The 13,459-nt window shown below is 38.0% G+C and overlaps 1 protein-coding gene across 1 annotated transcript in view; it reads left to right on the top strand.

Annotated features, from left to right (window-relative positions):
• Positions 1-13,459, top strand: part of LOC103813070 (protein tyrosine phosphatase receptor type N2) — a 104,571-nt gene that overhangs the window by 71,487 nt on the left and 19,625 nt on the right. The window contains exons 8-11 of the mRNA XM_050970455.1: positions 1,480-1,599; positions 2,742-2,908; positions 8,518-8,571; positions 10,585-10,649. Of these exons, the coding sequence (XP_050826412.1) occupies positions 1,480-1,599; positions 2,742-2,908; positions 8,518-8,571; positions 10,585-10,649 (406 nt within the window). The remainder of the gene's footprint in view (positions 1-1,479; positions 1,600-2,741; positions 2,909-8,517; positions 8,572-10,584; positions 10,650-13,459) is intronic.

The raw sequence follows: 13,459 nt of genomic DNA, 5'->3' as shown, positions 1-13,459 counted from the left end.
TTATGTTGCAAAATGAAAAAAGGGAAGAAAAGCGTTATTTGTTTCTCTATATGCAAGCTATTCTTAAAAGAGAAGACAACATCATTATCCATGAATAGGAAACCTTTTTATTTGATATGTAATTTAAAAAATAATCCTTGAATTGAATGTATCATCTCATCTTTGCTCAGTTTAGACAAAGGCCTTTTTTGTTGACAAAATTTACATGTCAATACAGTTGCTTATAAATATTTCTGTGAAATAAACATAACCCTTCACAAAAAGAGCAGTTTACTCTTCATTTAGTAATTTTATATGCTAGCAAAAAGACAATGAAAGTTGTATGCAAATATAACATCAATGTACAGCATAATAATAACAGTTTTTAGTGATTATACTGCTTGGTATTAATTCATAGGAGCCTTTTTGTTCAGTCATGGGCTGTGTTTGGAACAGAGATATGCCAGACCAGAGCATCTCTGCTTGTTTGCTGTTTGTGAGAGACATCCTCAAATCCTTTGGTTGAGGATGTGCTTGATTCTTGTATCCTGCTCTGTGGCTGGTCTAAATTATTAAGTGATCATGTTGACAGTGAAAATACTCTGTTTTCCTCTCTTGCTGTACCTGTGCTCTGTGAGTGCCCTCTCTGCAGCACAGGTTGGACTTTCCTTCTACCTCCAGAAAAAAAAAAAAGCGGGGGAGAAAAGAGGAAAGCAGAACTAGAAAAGAGAAAGAAGGGGAGGGGAAAAAAAAGAAAAATAAAATAGAAAAGAGGGAAAGAGAAAGGAAAATAAAAGGAAAATTTTTTTAAAAGGAAAAAGGAAGAAAGAAGACAAAGGAAAGCTGGAAGGAAAGAAAGAAGGAAAAAGAAAGTAATGCACATTTGCAACGAATCTTTTATAAATGTGTGTTTGGAGGCATGGCTTCTCCATCCAAAATGTTCCTGGAAAAACAGATTTGCTTTGAATTTTCCCTGCCTTTTCTTCATTTCTGTTGTTCAGATGCAACTTTTATGATTGTTTCAGCAATGCAGTGCTTTAATGGCTTTAGCTACTTGGCAAAGTGAAAAAAGACATGGGGTTGAGAACACAAACAGGTTTCAGTACATGTGACTTTAGCAGGTCTGGGCTGCTCCAGTGATAAATATCAAATCTTAAAAACATGGATGTTCTGCAAGCATCATTCAGTGTTCCTTCAGTGGATCTAAAAGTTTGCCAGAAAAGCAGTTGAACATGGTACCAGGAGCAAGGAGAGATTTTGGGGATGACCTGAATTGAAATCGCAGGAAATTCTTTAATATTTCATGGACGCCTGCAAAATATGGTGCCAGTTTATTCAGGGATTTGAAAGCAGCTGCAGAGTAAAAGTGTCTAATGAAAATGAAATAAATTTCCTGTGAATGGAATAAATTTTGATTGTGTGTCTGAGTGCAGTAATTATACATGTCACGCAGTAATTAGGCAGTCACAATGTGGCCACGGTGTCTTTCTTTGTCTGCAGATGGTCTGGGAGAACGGCTGTGTCGTTATTGTCATGCTGACACCCCTCGTGGAAAACGGAGTCAAGCAGTGCTACCACTATTGGCCGGACGAAGGGTCAAACCTCTACCACATCTACGAGGTACCTGCACAAAATTTCTGGTTGCAAACATGACAGTAAGTGCTGATTCCACCCAGGGCAGAAGGATGCTGGAGATGCTCTAAGGCGGAGGTCGAGCTGCGGACTCTGAAATACTCCTGGTGTGCCTTCGGGTAGTTCTGCGATTAAAAAAAAATTGGAGTGCAGCTTTAACAGCAAGGTGGTTTCCACCGAGTAAAGTATAGTAAATAATGAGTGAAATATTGCAGTATTCAAAAGGACAATAATGTTTGCATTTTGCATGGTTTTGCAAGTGGTTGATATATGAAAGAGTGTATTTATGTTTTATAGGAAATAGTATTTTTAGAACTAGTGTATTTTGCCTTAGGATAGCCATATGTAACTCTTTGTAGAAAAACCTCTTATTGCTGTAGTAATTAATCCTATCTATTTTTATCTCTTGCTTCAGTCACAACAACAAATATATATTTTGATTTTCTGCTGTGCATTTCTAGCCCAAAATATCCTATCACGAGTTACGTTACAATGCAACATTGACAACGACTGTCAGATTTTTCCAGTGGTCCAGCTGTGTAGAGGAAGAAAATAATACCACAATGACAAATACAAAGAAATGTAGAGAAACTGTGAAGAAATGCTGGTTTTTAAACTAAAATGGGAATAAAGTCATTTTCTGCAAAGATGAGCTCTGCAAATAAGCTGCATTTTTTAATGCTTATTTTTCTTCATAGCAAAAGAAACTGAATTTTTACTTGTCATGTGAATTCAACTCAGATTTTTAAGATCTCTGAGAGTGGGCTGGGCAATGCATTTGCGGACATTTCTAAAAAGAAAGGAACTGCCAGTCTAACACATTTTTAATGCAAAATATCTTTTGTATTCACATAATGTTATAAAGATTTAATTCAGTGAGTTTTTCTTTTGCATTAAAATTGTCAAGATTTTTCCTATGTTTTCAATGGAAAAGCAATGGCAGCTAACCCCTTTCTGACAGCTACATTGATTGCTAAATTTTTTTTTTCCCTTCCATACTGGCTAATTTGCTAATAAAAATAACATTTTCATGCAATTCCATCATCCCAGAAATCTTACACGTGCAATCCCGCAGACGTGACTTGCAACCAGAATTGCTGATCTCCGTTTGTTCCTTCCTGTGGGTGCAGGTAAATCTTGTCTCTGAGCACATCTGGTGCGAGGATTTCCTCGTGAGGAGCTTCTACCTGAAGAACCTGCAGACCAACGAGACCCGCACAGTGACCCAGTTCCACTTCCTCAGCTGGAACGACCAGAGGGCTCCTGCCTCCACCAGATCCCTTCTGGATTTCCGCAGGTAAAGCACAAAGTATGGCGCTTCTTCTAAGATGAGACGGGTCTGAGGAAATAGTGGTTTTTTTTTTTTCCTTTAAAGATTTTTGGGTTGAAAGGAGGCTCCTCAGCCTGTGATGCCGCAATGCTAAACTAAGAGAAGTATCTTCAGTAAGTTGATGTTTTTAGTGTTTCCTTACACAGAGGTGTTGCCTGGGTTTAAGACATATTCATTTCACATTTAGAGATCAATACCTTTCCTCCCTTTGTATAATCTCAGTGGTTCTGTATTTCTTTGTTTTTCCAGTATTTATTCATTTCTGCAACTTCCAGGCTTTTTGTGTAGCTCCCCCAAGATCCTTATATCAGGACTCTCACAAGTAAATTAGGAAGTGTGAGCTTTAAAAAAGAATCACAATGGAGTCATATGGTGATAGCATCATTCCCATGGTACCATTTGCTCATAAGGATCCGACAGCGAGGTCTGCAGACCTTTGGCTGCAGGAAGGTGGAAGCTTGAGAAGGCAGATGAAAATGTTGACAAAGCTTACCCTTTGGAACTTTAAAGAAAGTCAGTGTGGCTTTAAAATACAAATATGCAAAGGCAAAAGCTGTGAAAGTCCTTGCCACCTTCTCTAATGTTTGCTGTGCCTATCTAAATTTTAATTTGAAAATTAAAGCCATGCATGATAAATACTGGAGCAAAATAATCTTCATTTGATTGCAAACCGTGCCCAGTGCATCACGTGTAGGTGTTAGCGTGTACCAGCTAATCCACAGCAACGCGCTTATGACTAATGAAAAGAATCTCCAGGAGGTTTGGGGAGTTGGTACTCCATCCACCAGCGGCCTGTGGGATCACATGTTGTTCTCTCTGCTCTACAATATTATCTACAACCCCCCAAAGTGATTATACGGGACTCAGCGCTCAAAAGATCCAAACTTGTTTCTTTCAAGGAGTGCTGGGAGCTCTGACTGATGCCAGTCGAAGTTGTGCACCCGAGGGGAGGAACTGGCATACAGCCAACAGGAGCTGGTTGCACAGTTGTCCGTTGGCAAAATTCTACCCTTAAAAATTTAGGGCTAAATGCCACCCTTCATCTACTCAGTATTCCTGTACATATTGCAAGGCTTTTCAAAGCAGAGAGACATCTCACACGGTGCAGGTCAGGTAATGGAGTGCAGCTGCTCTGAGTAACTTGGAGCTATGGCTAGGTGAGGATGTAAGGATGTACTATAGAGTCACAACACAGAAGCAGTAGTGGAGCAAGGAAGCACAGCCATGGGATGGAGTTGAAATTGTAATTGAATTTTCAAGGTTTTCTTCTCTGGGTTGAACTTTAATATGATTTCTATAGGTTAATTTCCCTTTGCCTGTGGTACCGGGGAAGTTGCCTGTAGTGAATTTTTGTAGTGAGAATTGTGACTCGGTCCCATTAAGCTGTGTGAGGCTGCAGCACAGAGCCAGTGCAGCGTCCGGCTTTGCTCTTTTCAAAGTTAGTGGGAAATCTGCTCACAATTCGAGCTAGAGCATAAATGAGCCTGTACAGCCAGGACATCTGAAGCTCAGAGCACCTCGCCTCTGACTTGTTTCAGTAAGGACTGAGGTCCCTGCATGAGCTGCAGGATTAGATCTACAGTAAGTCACAGTTCACACCGCCAGGAAAGCGCCTCTTAGAGTGACATTGTGTAAGGGTTAAATAGCCATGTGGAAGAAGTGTTGTGCAATACTTTGAAAAAGAAAAATGATAACTAGATGAGAAAAGTAGCAGAGCTGCCATTCTTTGTATTTTAAGCCAGTATGGGAATGAACCTGTTAAGATTTAATTGAATTCTGAGTGTTCATTTCACATGTATTCACAGTCCAGTGCAGGGTACTGTAATCATTTGCTACGTGCAGATTTTGTACAATGAACTCATAGTACTGAATGCATAGTAAAATTCCGCCTAAAAAGGAATTTTGGCATGCACAATAGCCTGGTCTATGAATCTCAGTTTTCTTGGTCATCTGATCTTCTGGTTGTTTTTTCTTTTTTGTTCTTTTTTAATGACAAAAAATCTAATGCACTATCGCTAAAATAATTTATTTGGAATTCATTTATACAATACGTGTTTTGCACCTGAAGCTTTCTATTGAAAGTACAGACTCTGCTGGATTACAACAGCTGAGTCATAAAGCCCCCAGAAAAATGTCTGACAGTGCTACCATACTCTTAGTAGGGTAGTGCTAGGAAGGGGCTGCTCTCATTTCTTTTAATCTTATCTATGTTTTTATGTGCATTCAGTGTGTTTGTATATATATATGGATATGTGTGTATATTTATATATTCACATACATATATGAAATTAAGCATATACACAACCAACCCTCTATTTTTTCATAATTCATCACCAAGAAAAATTGGATTCCCAAAATTACCTTGCCCAGAGTCTGTGGAAATATGGACCTAAACATTTTTATTGAAGTAAATTTTGCAAGTCCGTTTGGAAACTGAAAGCTTACATTTCTCTTATTCTGTATCAGACAGTGATTTAGATGATTTTGCATCTAGCAGATACATTAAACCTTGCTGAATAATCTATCATACTTTCATAACGTAGGAATAAATTGCCAAAAAGAGATTATTCTATATACTTTACAAATCTGTACAAAAGACAGTCCCTGAGAGGTGAGGCTACTACGGAAACCACTGGTCAGTTTTAAATGCTTCTGGAGTCCGAATTTCATTTTGAACAATAGACCAATCATTATTGCTCTGGACTAGCTTGTTAGTCATGCACTGATATGTGTCATTAAATATTTCTTAAGCCCAGAGGGAGCACATTTACACTTTAAAGAGGGACTGCTAAGCTAAAAGATAATTAGCATCACATGTGAGGGCTTTGCTTAAAATATATATCTATTATGCTATCACTTCTCGCTGTGTGCAATGGCATTTACTAACACTGCTCACTTTAAAAATGGACAAATTCTTATTTTGCCAGCTAATTAGCGGTTGCCAGTGTCATTTTTGTGATGTTGCAGCTAGTAATATGAGCCCAGTTGCATAGTCACAAAAGTGATCATTGGAAACTGTGACTCTGCTGCAGGGACAATGTGGGAAACCCCTTTTCTGAGCCTCTAACGACCTCTGACCTTTGCTTGCTGATGGTTTGCATGATGATTTCTTTTTCACTCAATGAGCCAAGGGTTGGTTTGTATTACTAATCATTCTTTCTAAGTTAATTCTTCCTGTATATGTATATATATATATAATATATATTTTCTTCAACATTCAAGAACTTTGCTTACTGATGAATTTTCAACTCACTCTCATTAGCCAGAACTAAGAATGAAATGCGATGTTGCTGCACTTCTAAATATTTTCATGAGCTATATATAGACAAAGCTATGAACCAGCTGGATTGAAACCCTTTGTTTTAATGTGTTTTCTGAAATGTGTGATAATGAAAATGTTTGAAACGCCTTCAATAAAACTGACAAACATAAGGTGTCTTTCCCTAACATGTGTCTCTGGCTGTCTGATTTACTGAGAGGTCTGATAGATTTAGACCAAGTTTACCATTGAAATTATATTAGGACTTTGGTAGATGGCTAGTCACAACATGCAAATATCATGTTAGTGGTGCCACGCAAGGAACAAAGGAACCACACAAGCAGAAAGAGAAACGGTAAATACCCCTCTGTAGTGATCAGCTTTTATTTAATATTTGAAATGGAAAAACAGCTCTTTACTAATGCTCTTGATGGGGGTGGGGGGAGAGTGACCAGCTGCAAGTTGGGGAATGCAGGCTGACTGTATCAGATGTTGGTACAGACATTTCAAATATAATTTACTGTACAATTAAAAAAAAATCAAAACAAAACAAAAAAAAGCCCCACCAAACCAGGAGCTGATCTTCAGGAGATGACCATCAGGAATTGAATAGTTCATTCATGTGAAAACTCTGCTGTAGCCCAATTTGTTAAAGTTTTGTTTGGTAGTGCCTGTATATAGGCATATTTATGGACATGTAAATGGTCCATTTAACTTCTGAGGTCATGTGCTTCTCAATGACTTACCACTCTTTTAATAAGATCATTGTTCTATTGCATTAATTACTTATATCCAGGGAATATAAATAGAGACAGAATGTCTCTGCAAGTATGATTTACATAAGTAAGCAAGAGAGTAAGAATTGTGAAAAGTCCCTGAATTCAAATGTTTAAAGGGAATCCCAACAAGAACTTAATATTGTTCTCAAGTCTGGTTAGAATCTTAAGTAACAAAAATAAGAATGTGAAAACATGATTTCATGGGATATCACCAATACCTCCATAGCCCATTTGGGTTGAGTTCCAGGTATCCCAACACCCTGTCAGAAGTTTAGGCATCTTCAGGCTATACTGTAAGCAGTGTTTAAAGATATGTGCATGTTTTCACAGCACAGATGTTAGTGAATAGATGAAAAGCCAAGAACTAAATGATTCAGTAGGTTAGTTATGCTTTAAAATTCGTAATAACATCACACCACTTTTGTTAAATTTAGGCAGCTCCCTCCAGTTTAGTTATCAGGATCCTGTGTAGCCCTTGAGCTGGGGACTGTTAGAGCCCCCCTTGGAAGCTGCCCTATGAAATTATTTTATAGGAAACCTTCTAGCTCCAGTAAACTCAAACAACTCATCAAATAATTTGAATGAAAGTTTTTGATTTCCTGAAGCAATGCTTTCCCATTTTAGCCTTTATTCATCTTGCCTTGTTAACATATGTGTGCATATTTTGTGGATTTTTGGCCTGTAACGTTCTTGACATGCAAAATATATCCTAGAGCAAAAGAGAGTGCTTGGGATTTTGGTGTTTGTAACGCAATTTAAATAGATTTAAACCAATTTTGTGGGCTCTATTCTTAGACTGAGTATCTTGGTTTGCTTCAGCACTAATTAATTCCTTCATTGAATTTACTCATCAGCTGACCTGTTCTGTGGTTGTACTTCTATTGATTGATTTCACATATATTCTCTTGCCTCTGAAAATGTTTAACCAGGAAGCTGTCAAAGACAACAATGTGTAAATATTAAACATATAACACCTTTGCAATAGAACTAAAGCAATAGAATCAAAGTTTACTGATGGGTTTAGTTATTTTTACTATGATCAGATTACATTTTAGAATTTTTAAGAAGCGTTTCAGGAGATTTGGCATTTGCCTTTCTGGGAAGAAGTGGTGTTACAGATCAGCACACATTGTACAAAGTGCGGTGGAATAGCCTTTTTTAATTTTGTATTCAGTTTGATGACCCTTGATATTTCCTTGAGCAAGCTCATGAACTCAAAGTTTGCCTCAAAATCAAGGCATCTCAAGATAATCTTAGTTTTGGGGCTAAGAAATAAACCATTTGAGAAAATAGCTTATTTGTTTTGCCCAGACAACAGTAATAATGGAATGTTTTCTGGGATTTCTTGGGCAGCAAACCAGAATCAAACTTTAAAGAAGATTATCTACCTAATTGCTTGTTATATTAGGAAACTATCAACCTGAGTATTCCTTCAAAGACAGTAATATTTGCATTTTCTTATTGCTTATTTTTGACAGTTGGCAAAAGAAACAGTACATAATTTGCTTAATTAATTTCTTGTGTCTGTTTTATTTCAGAAAAGTAAACAAGTGCTACAGGGGTCGCTCTTGTCCAGTAGTTGTTCATTGCAGGCAAGTACAATTTCTAAAATAGCTTTAGAGAGATCTGTATGTGTAAGAATTTAATATAGATATAAACAAAGTGTGCAAATTAAAGCTTCACATGAATCACTAACCAGCGAGGTAGGCTAAAAGTTTTAAGTATAATTCAATTGAATTTTAATGCTATTTAATACTTAGGATCTCTTTTCATCATCAAATTATCCTTCCATGTGATTTTTTAGATGTTGAGCCATGTCTTAACAATGTATGGCCACGCCTTCTAGTATAAGTAGCACTTCAATTTCATACATCTCCTTCAAAATTACAGATGTTCTTTGCATGCCCTCCCAATTTAGTCTGCTTTATTTTATTAACACTCAATTATTTTTTATTTCTTCTTATATTTGTTTTTAGCAATCAAGGTAAGAAGAGGGCAATGCCAGGGAGTGGAAACCTGCCCAGAGATTGAGTAAATTTTTAAGCACAGAGTATTTTTAGGACTGACAATGTGGTAGATGCACACAAAAGCTGTCAGGCAGTTCAGTGGAAAAGTTTACCATAATAACATTAATGTTGGGTTTTGCCATTGGGGTTTCTGACTTATTTATCAAAAATATCCTTGTAGATAATGAAGACAGAAAAAGAGCCCTGCTAAGAGGCAGGATGTTTGCCATGTGTCACTTCATTTGGGATGGGAGCGAGGAGGGAGGGGATGTGTTTCTCACGTGTGGCTCAGCCGAGTGAGGATGCAAGGAGCTGAATGCTCCAGAGGGGGCTGCTCTGCATTGTCTTCAGGAAACGTGAGAAAGAAACAATTTGATGCACAATGAAGAGCCTTCAGATTTCTTGCTATTTTCTTACTATGATGGATGGAAATATCTACCATGAGCTCAGGAGTTTTTGTTTTTATTGGGCCTTATTGCTGTCTTGTCTCTCATTATTCAGCTTAACTAATAAGATTGTGTCTTTGTTCCCTTCATAGACAGAGAAAAAAAAATATTACCACTAGCTCCATTTCTCTAAACAGTGATCCAGTAACTGAAAGAAAAAAATCTCTGTCCACAGAAATTAAGTTTCATAGCCTGACTGTAAACAGAATGCAATAACATGCTTCATGCTGTTCTATTATTTTTTTCTTTCATTAATTCTTTTACACAAATTGAGCTATCAATAAAAATAATGGCTTAATTAATAAAACTACATACCAGCCTAATGGGTCACACATGCACCTTTGTAAAAATTTTGGGGAGGGAAAGAAAAAAAGCTTTTACTTAAAGTCCTAATTATGTTTGCTAACAGCAGCTCTAAAAGAGCATCACGCTGGCAATTACACGTTGCTCTCTGAAAGGGACACACGCTGCATTCAGATTAGGGAGCTTTGCCCCTCCCGAGGCTTGGTCTCACATCTCTGAGGAAGGGCTGGGGATACACAAAGTTAAAGACATTTCTTAAAATTACAAGATAATATTTCTTTCTGGTCATTGTTTCTAGGGAAGAATTAAAGGGAAAGGCACAGAGGAAAAACAAACCACTCACATAGTGGAGAAAGATTGCAGTCCTCAGTAATTAAATATTTGTTCTTGAACAGATCTCTGCATTCCCTCTGACCACTGTGCTCAAATGCAATCTGCAGCATTTTTGACTGTTCTGGATAATGTTCTAGTCAAACTTACTCTGAGTTCTTCATCTCATATATGTAAGTGACTGTAAGGTCACTATATGTGCACTTTTTTAATAGAAATGGTATCCTGGTTTAGGGTTTTCCACTGTTGTTTAAAATGTTTCTCTTGCATAAGGACAACTTGGCTTAAAAAAATCAAAACAAAGCCCCGCTATCCATGCAGGGTAGAAGTTAATCTTCCACAACCAGCTTGTGTTTATTCAGTGCAAGCTTTCTCTCCTGTCTCAGTACCCTCCTTTAACCCCTCATTCTCTCCTCTCCCACCATGTGTAACACTATAACATTAAGGGCAGGTACCTTCATGTTGAGTCTAGATGCACACTGATAGGCTTTATTTTTTCTGTTTCCTTTTCTGTTGGCAGCGATGGTGCGGGAAGAAGTGGAACCTACATTCTAATTGACATGGTTCTCAATAAAATGGCCAAAGGTGAGAATTGAAAGGCTTGTTACTTCCTCAGTACTGAAATATGTGCTTGTGTTGCCATGACAACAGTGGGGGAGCAATATTCACAGAAAATCTGAGAATAAATTAGAGGCAAATTGTACTCTTTCCTGAATGTTCTGTAGTTTTTCTTTTCATACCAAACAGAAATGCTTTGTGAATGAGAGGTGTGTTTGTGTTCTTGAATTTTTAAATTTAGCATTTAAAATAGTTATTACAGTTTTTACAAGAGATGCCTTGGGGCTGTACAGCCCTAATTTAGTGGCTACAGGAGCTAGCTCCCAGGCTGTGTCGTGGCTGTTGCCCACCACCACGTGGGTGTTACCTGCCCCACCATGACAGTCAGATGTGATTATTTCCCTTTTTGGAGCTGCCCATTGCCACCACCACGTGTAGAAGTGGTGGTGCCAGACAGGACCTCATGTCTGGCACGGATTTGTTTCTTACAAGGAAAAAGACTGTAGTGAACAGTCCAGAGAACTGAAAATAAATCTCCATTGCCAGTTCTGGCACTATCTATTCAATGTTGAACAATGTATTTAACTTTTCAAGTCTCATCTGTGATATGTAATTTTGTGATGTGGGAAATAATCTGTCAACTAAACATAAACTTGTTCTTTAAAATGAACAATCTATAGATTTTCTTGAGATTGGGATCAGTCCTTTTTTTTCCTTGATTGGTAAATTGTTCATGGTGTGAAGTACTTGAGATACTTGGAAATAATCTTTGTTAGAACTGAACAAATTTTTAATGGTGATAATGTCTTCAGAAGGAAGGAGGGTGAGAGTGAGCATGTAGACGTGACCAAATAAACAAAAAGAATTTTGCCTTTATTGATTCTTGACCTGAGTTTTTAAGCCGCATCTGGCATTATGCGCACACGTGTATTTAATGAAAAAGCATTAGGTGTAAGATCATGCTAATTTATAGAGAGAAATAATATTTAGTTCTTTGAATTCTAATCACTGTAAAGCATTTGTTTAATATCTTCTAACATAGACTTATTTTTATATGTAGTTTAAAAATACTCTCTCTATGCTTTGCAGTCATCTGCTGCTGCATCCTGAATATTCCAGTCCTCTGGGACATGGTGGTATCCGGTCCCTTCAGAAAGAAGATTTTAGCTTTTCTTTTTTTTCTCCTCAGATTCTGTTAACATGTCTCATCAAACATGGACTGAATTTTCTGCCCGCAAGCATCATGTGGAACTTGCCACTGATGCTAAAAGAAGTTGTATGTTTGCTTTCTCCTTTGCGCTGTACTGAAAATAAATTTTTCAGTGGGATGAGATTAGTTTTTCATGCTCGTTGGAAAATAGGTTTTTGCTCTGTGAAGGAATATGGAGATAGTTCCAATGCTTGTTACTTGCCACGTGACAACCTAGACTTTAAAAACAGAAGCAATGGTGCATCGTAAAATTAATGTGGACCTTTGTTAAGTGTTTGTTCGCTCATTTCGGCTATCAGCAGTGAGGAGCCATAATGAAAACCAGATTTAAAGTATATGCAATTTATTGGCATATAGAAGTAAATGAGGAGTATTTTCTAGCTCGAGGCTTTCAGCCACTTAAGGGAGGGTTGACTTTGTTGTAAAAGCACTGAAGAATGCCATTTATTGACTCCATTGTACCATGTAATGTCAAATTCCATTTTAAGTGTGGGCTTAGCGCAGCACAATGCCAGACAAGTCATGTGAAACTGGCCAGAGAAAGGCGTCACAGGGCTTTTTGGAGATCGGTCACCCCCATTCTGTTCTTGACCTGCTCCCCTCTGCCCGTGGGGGTGTGCGACGCGAAATCCCCTGACCTGGTGCTTTGGCTGGAGTTTAAATGAAAGATCAAAGGGCAGAGCGGGCATCTCAGCCCTGCTGAGGTGGGCCTTTCCCAGGCTGTCACACTGTGCGGCCGCCAAAGGTTTTGTTCGGGCGGGAGCTGCGGCCCAGCCTGTGCGGCCGGGGCCCTCTTTGTCTGGCCTGAGAAGCTGGAGGCCCAGGTTGAGGATCCAATGTTCATCAAATGATCAAAGGCCTGAAGCCCTGGACATGAAATCTTTCTTTCCATTTCCTTTTCTTAGAGAATGAATTGCACGAGTGGCAAAGAATGCCCTTTCCAAAGCTTTTATGTGCAGTGCGAGGGCTAACTTCAGAGTCCTTCAGAGCTGAACATAAAAATGTAAGTGCACTTTCAATCTGGGCCCAGCTGCAGGGCCAGCATCGAGGAACCCTTCTTTCAAAAAGGCTTTTAAGGATTAAGGCCTTCAGTCTTTCAAAAAAAAAAAAAAAAAAAAAAAAAAAAAAAAAAAAAAAAAAAAAAAAAAAAAAACCAACCCAACCCAAAAAAAAAAAAAAACCACGGACTTTCAAGAATAAACTTAGAATAATTTGAGTTTCTTGTTCCATGGTCTGGTTTATTAGAAAGCAGACAATAATGCATTTTTAAATCAAAGTAAATAGAGGAGTACTTAGTTTCAGCAGTGGGAAAGTAGAAAGCAATCAATAAATACCTTGGCTCTTTAGTGGGGTCTTTAATAGGTTGGGCAAAGGAGCTCCTTTTTCATGTAATGATTTACTTCCCTGCATTCTCTTAGACAGTTAACTGTAAATGCCTTTGTCATTTACAATTTCTTCTACTGCTCATTGAATTAGTGCTAACACTTAGTCTATTAAACGCGTTATAAATTCATATCTTCTACTACCCTGCTGTTGCCAACCCTCATATTATTTTAGATGCTGAAAACCACCAACAAGGGAACTGTTCCTAAAACCTAGAGCAGGGGAAAAGAAACCAAGTTGGGGA

This window comes from Serinus canaria, chromosome 2 (genome assembly GCF_022539315.1).
Source record: "Serinus canaria isolate serCan28SL12 chromosome 2, serCan2020, whole genome shotgun sequence".
Lineage (NCBI taxonomy): Eukaryota > Metazoa > Chordata > Aves > Passeriformes > Fringillidae > Serinus > Serinus canaria.
The sequence above is the reverse complement of the archived record's forward strand: the minus strand, read 5'-3'. Positions and strand labels throughout refer to the sequence as shown.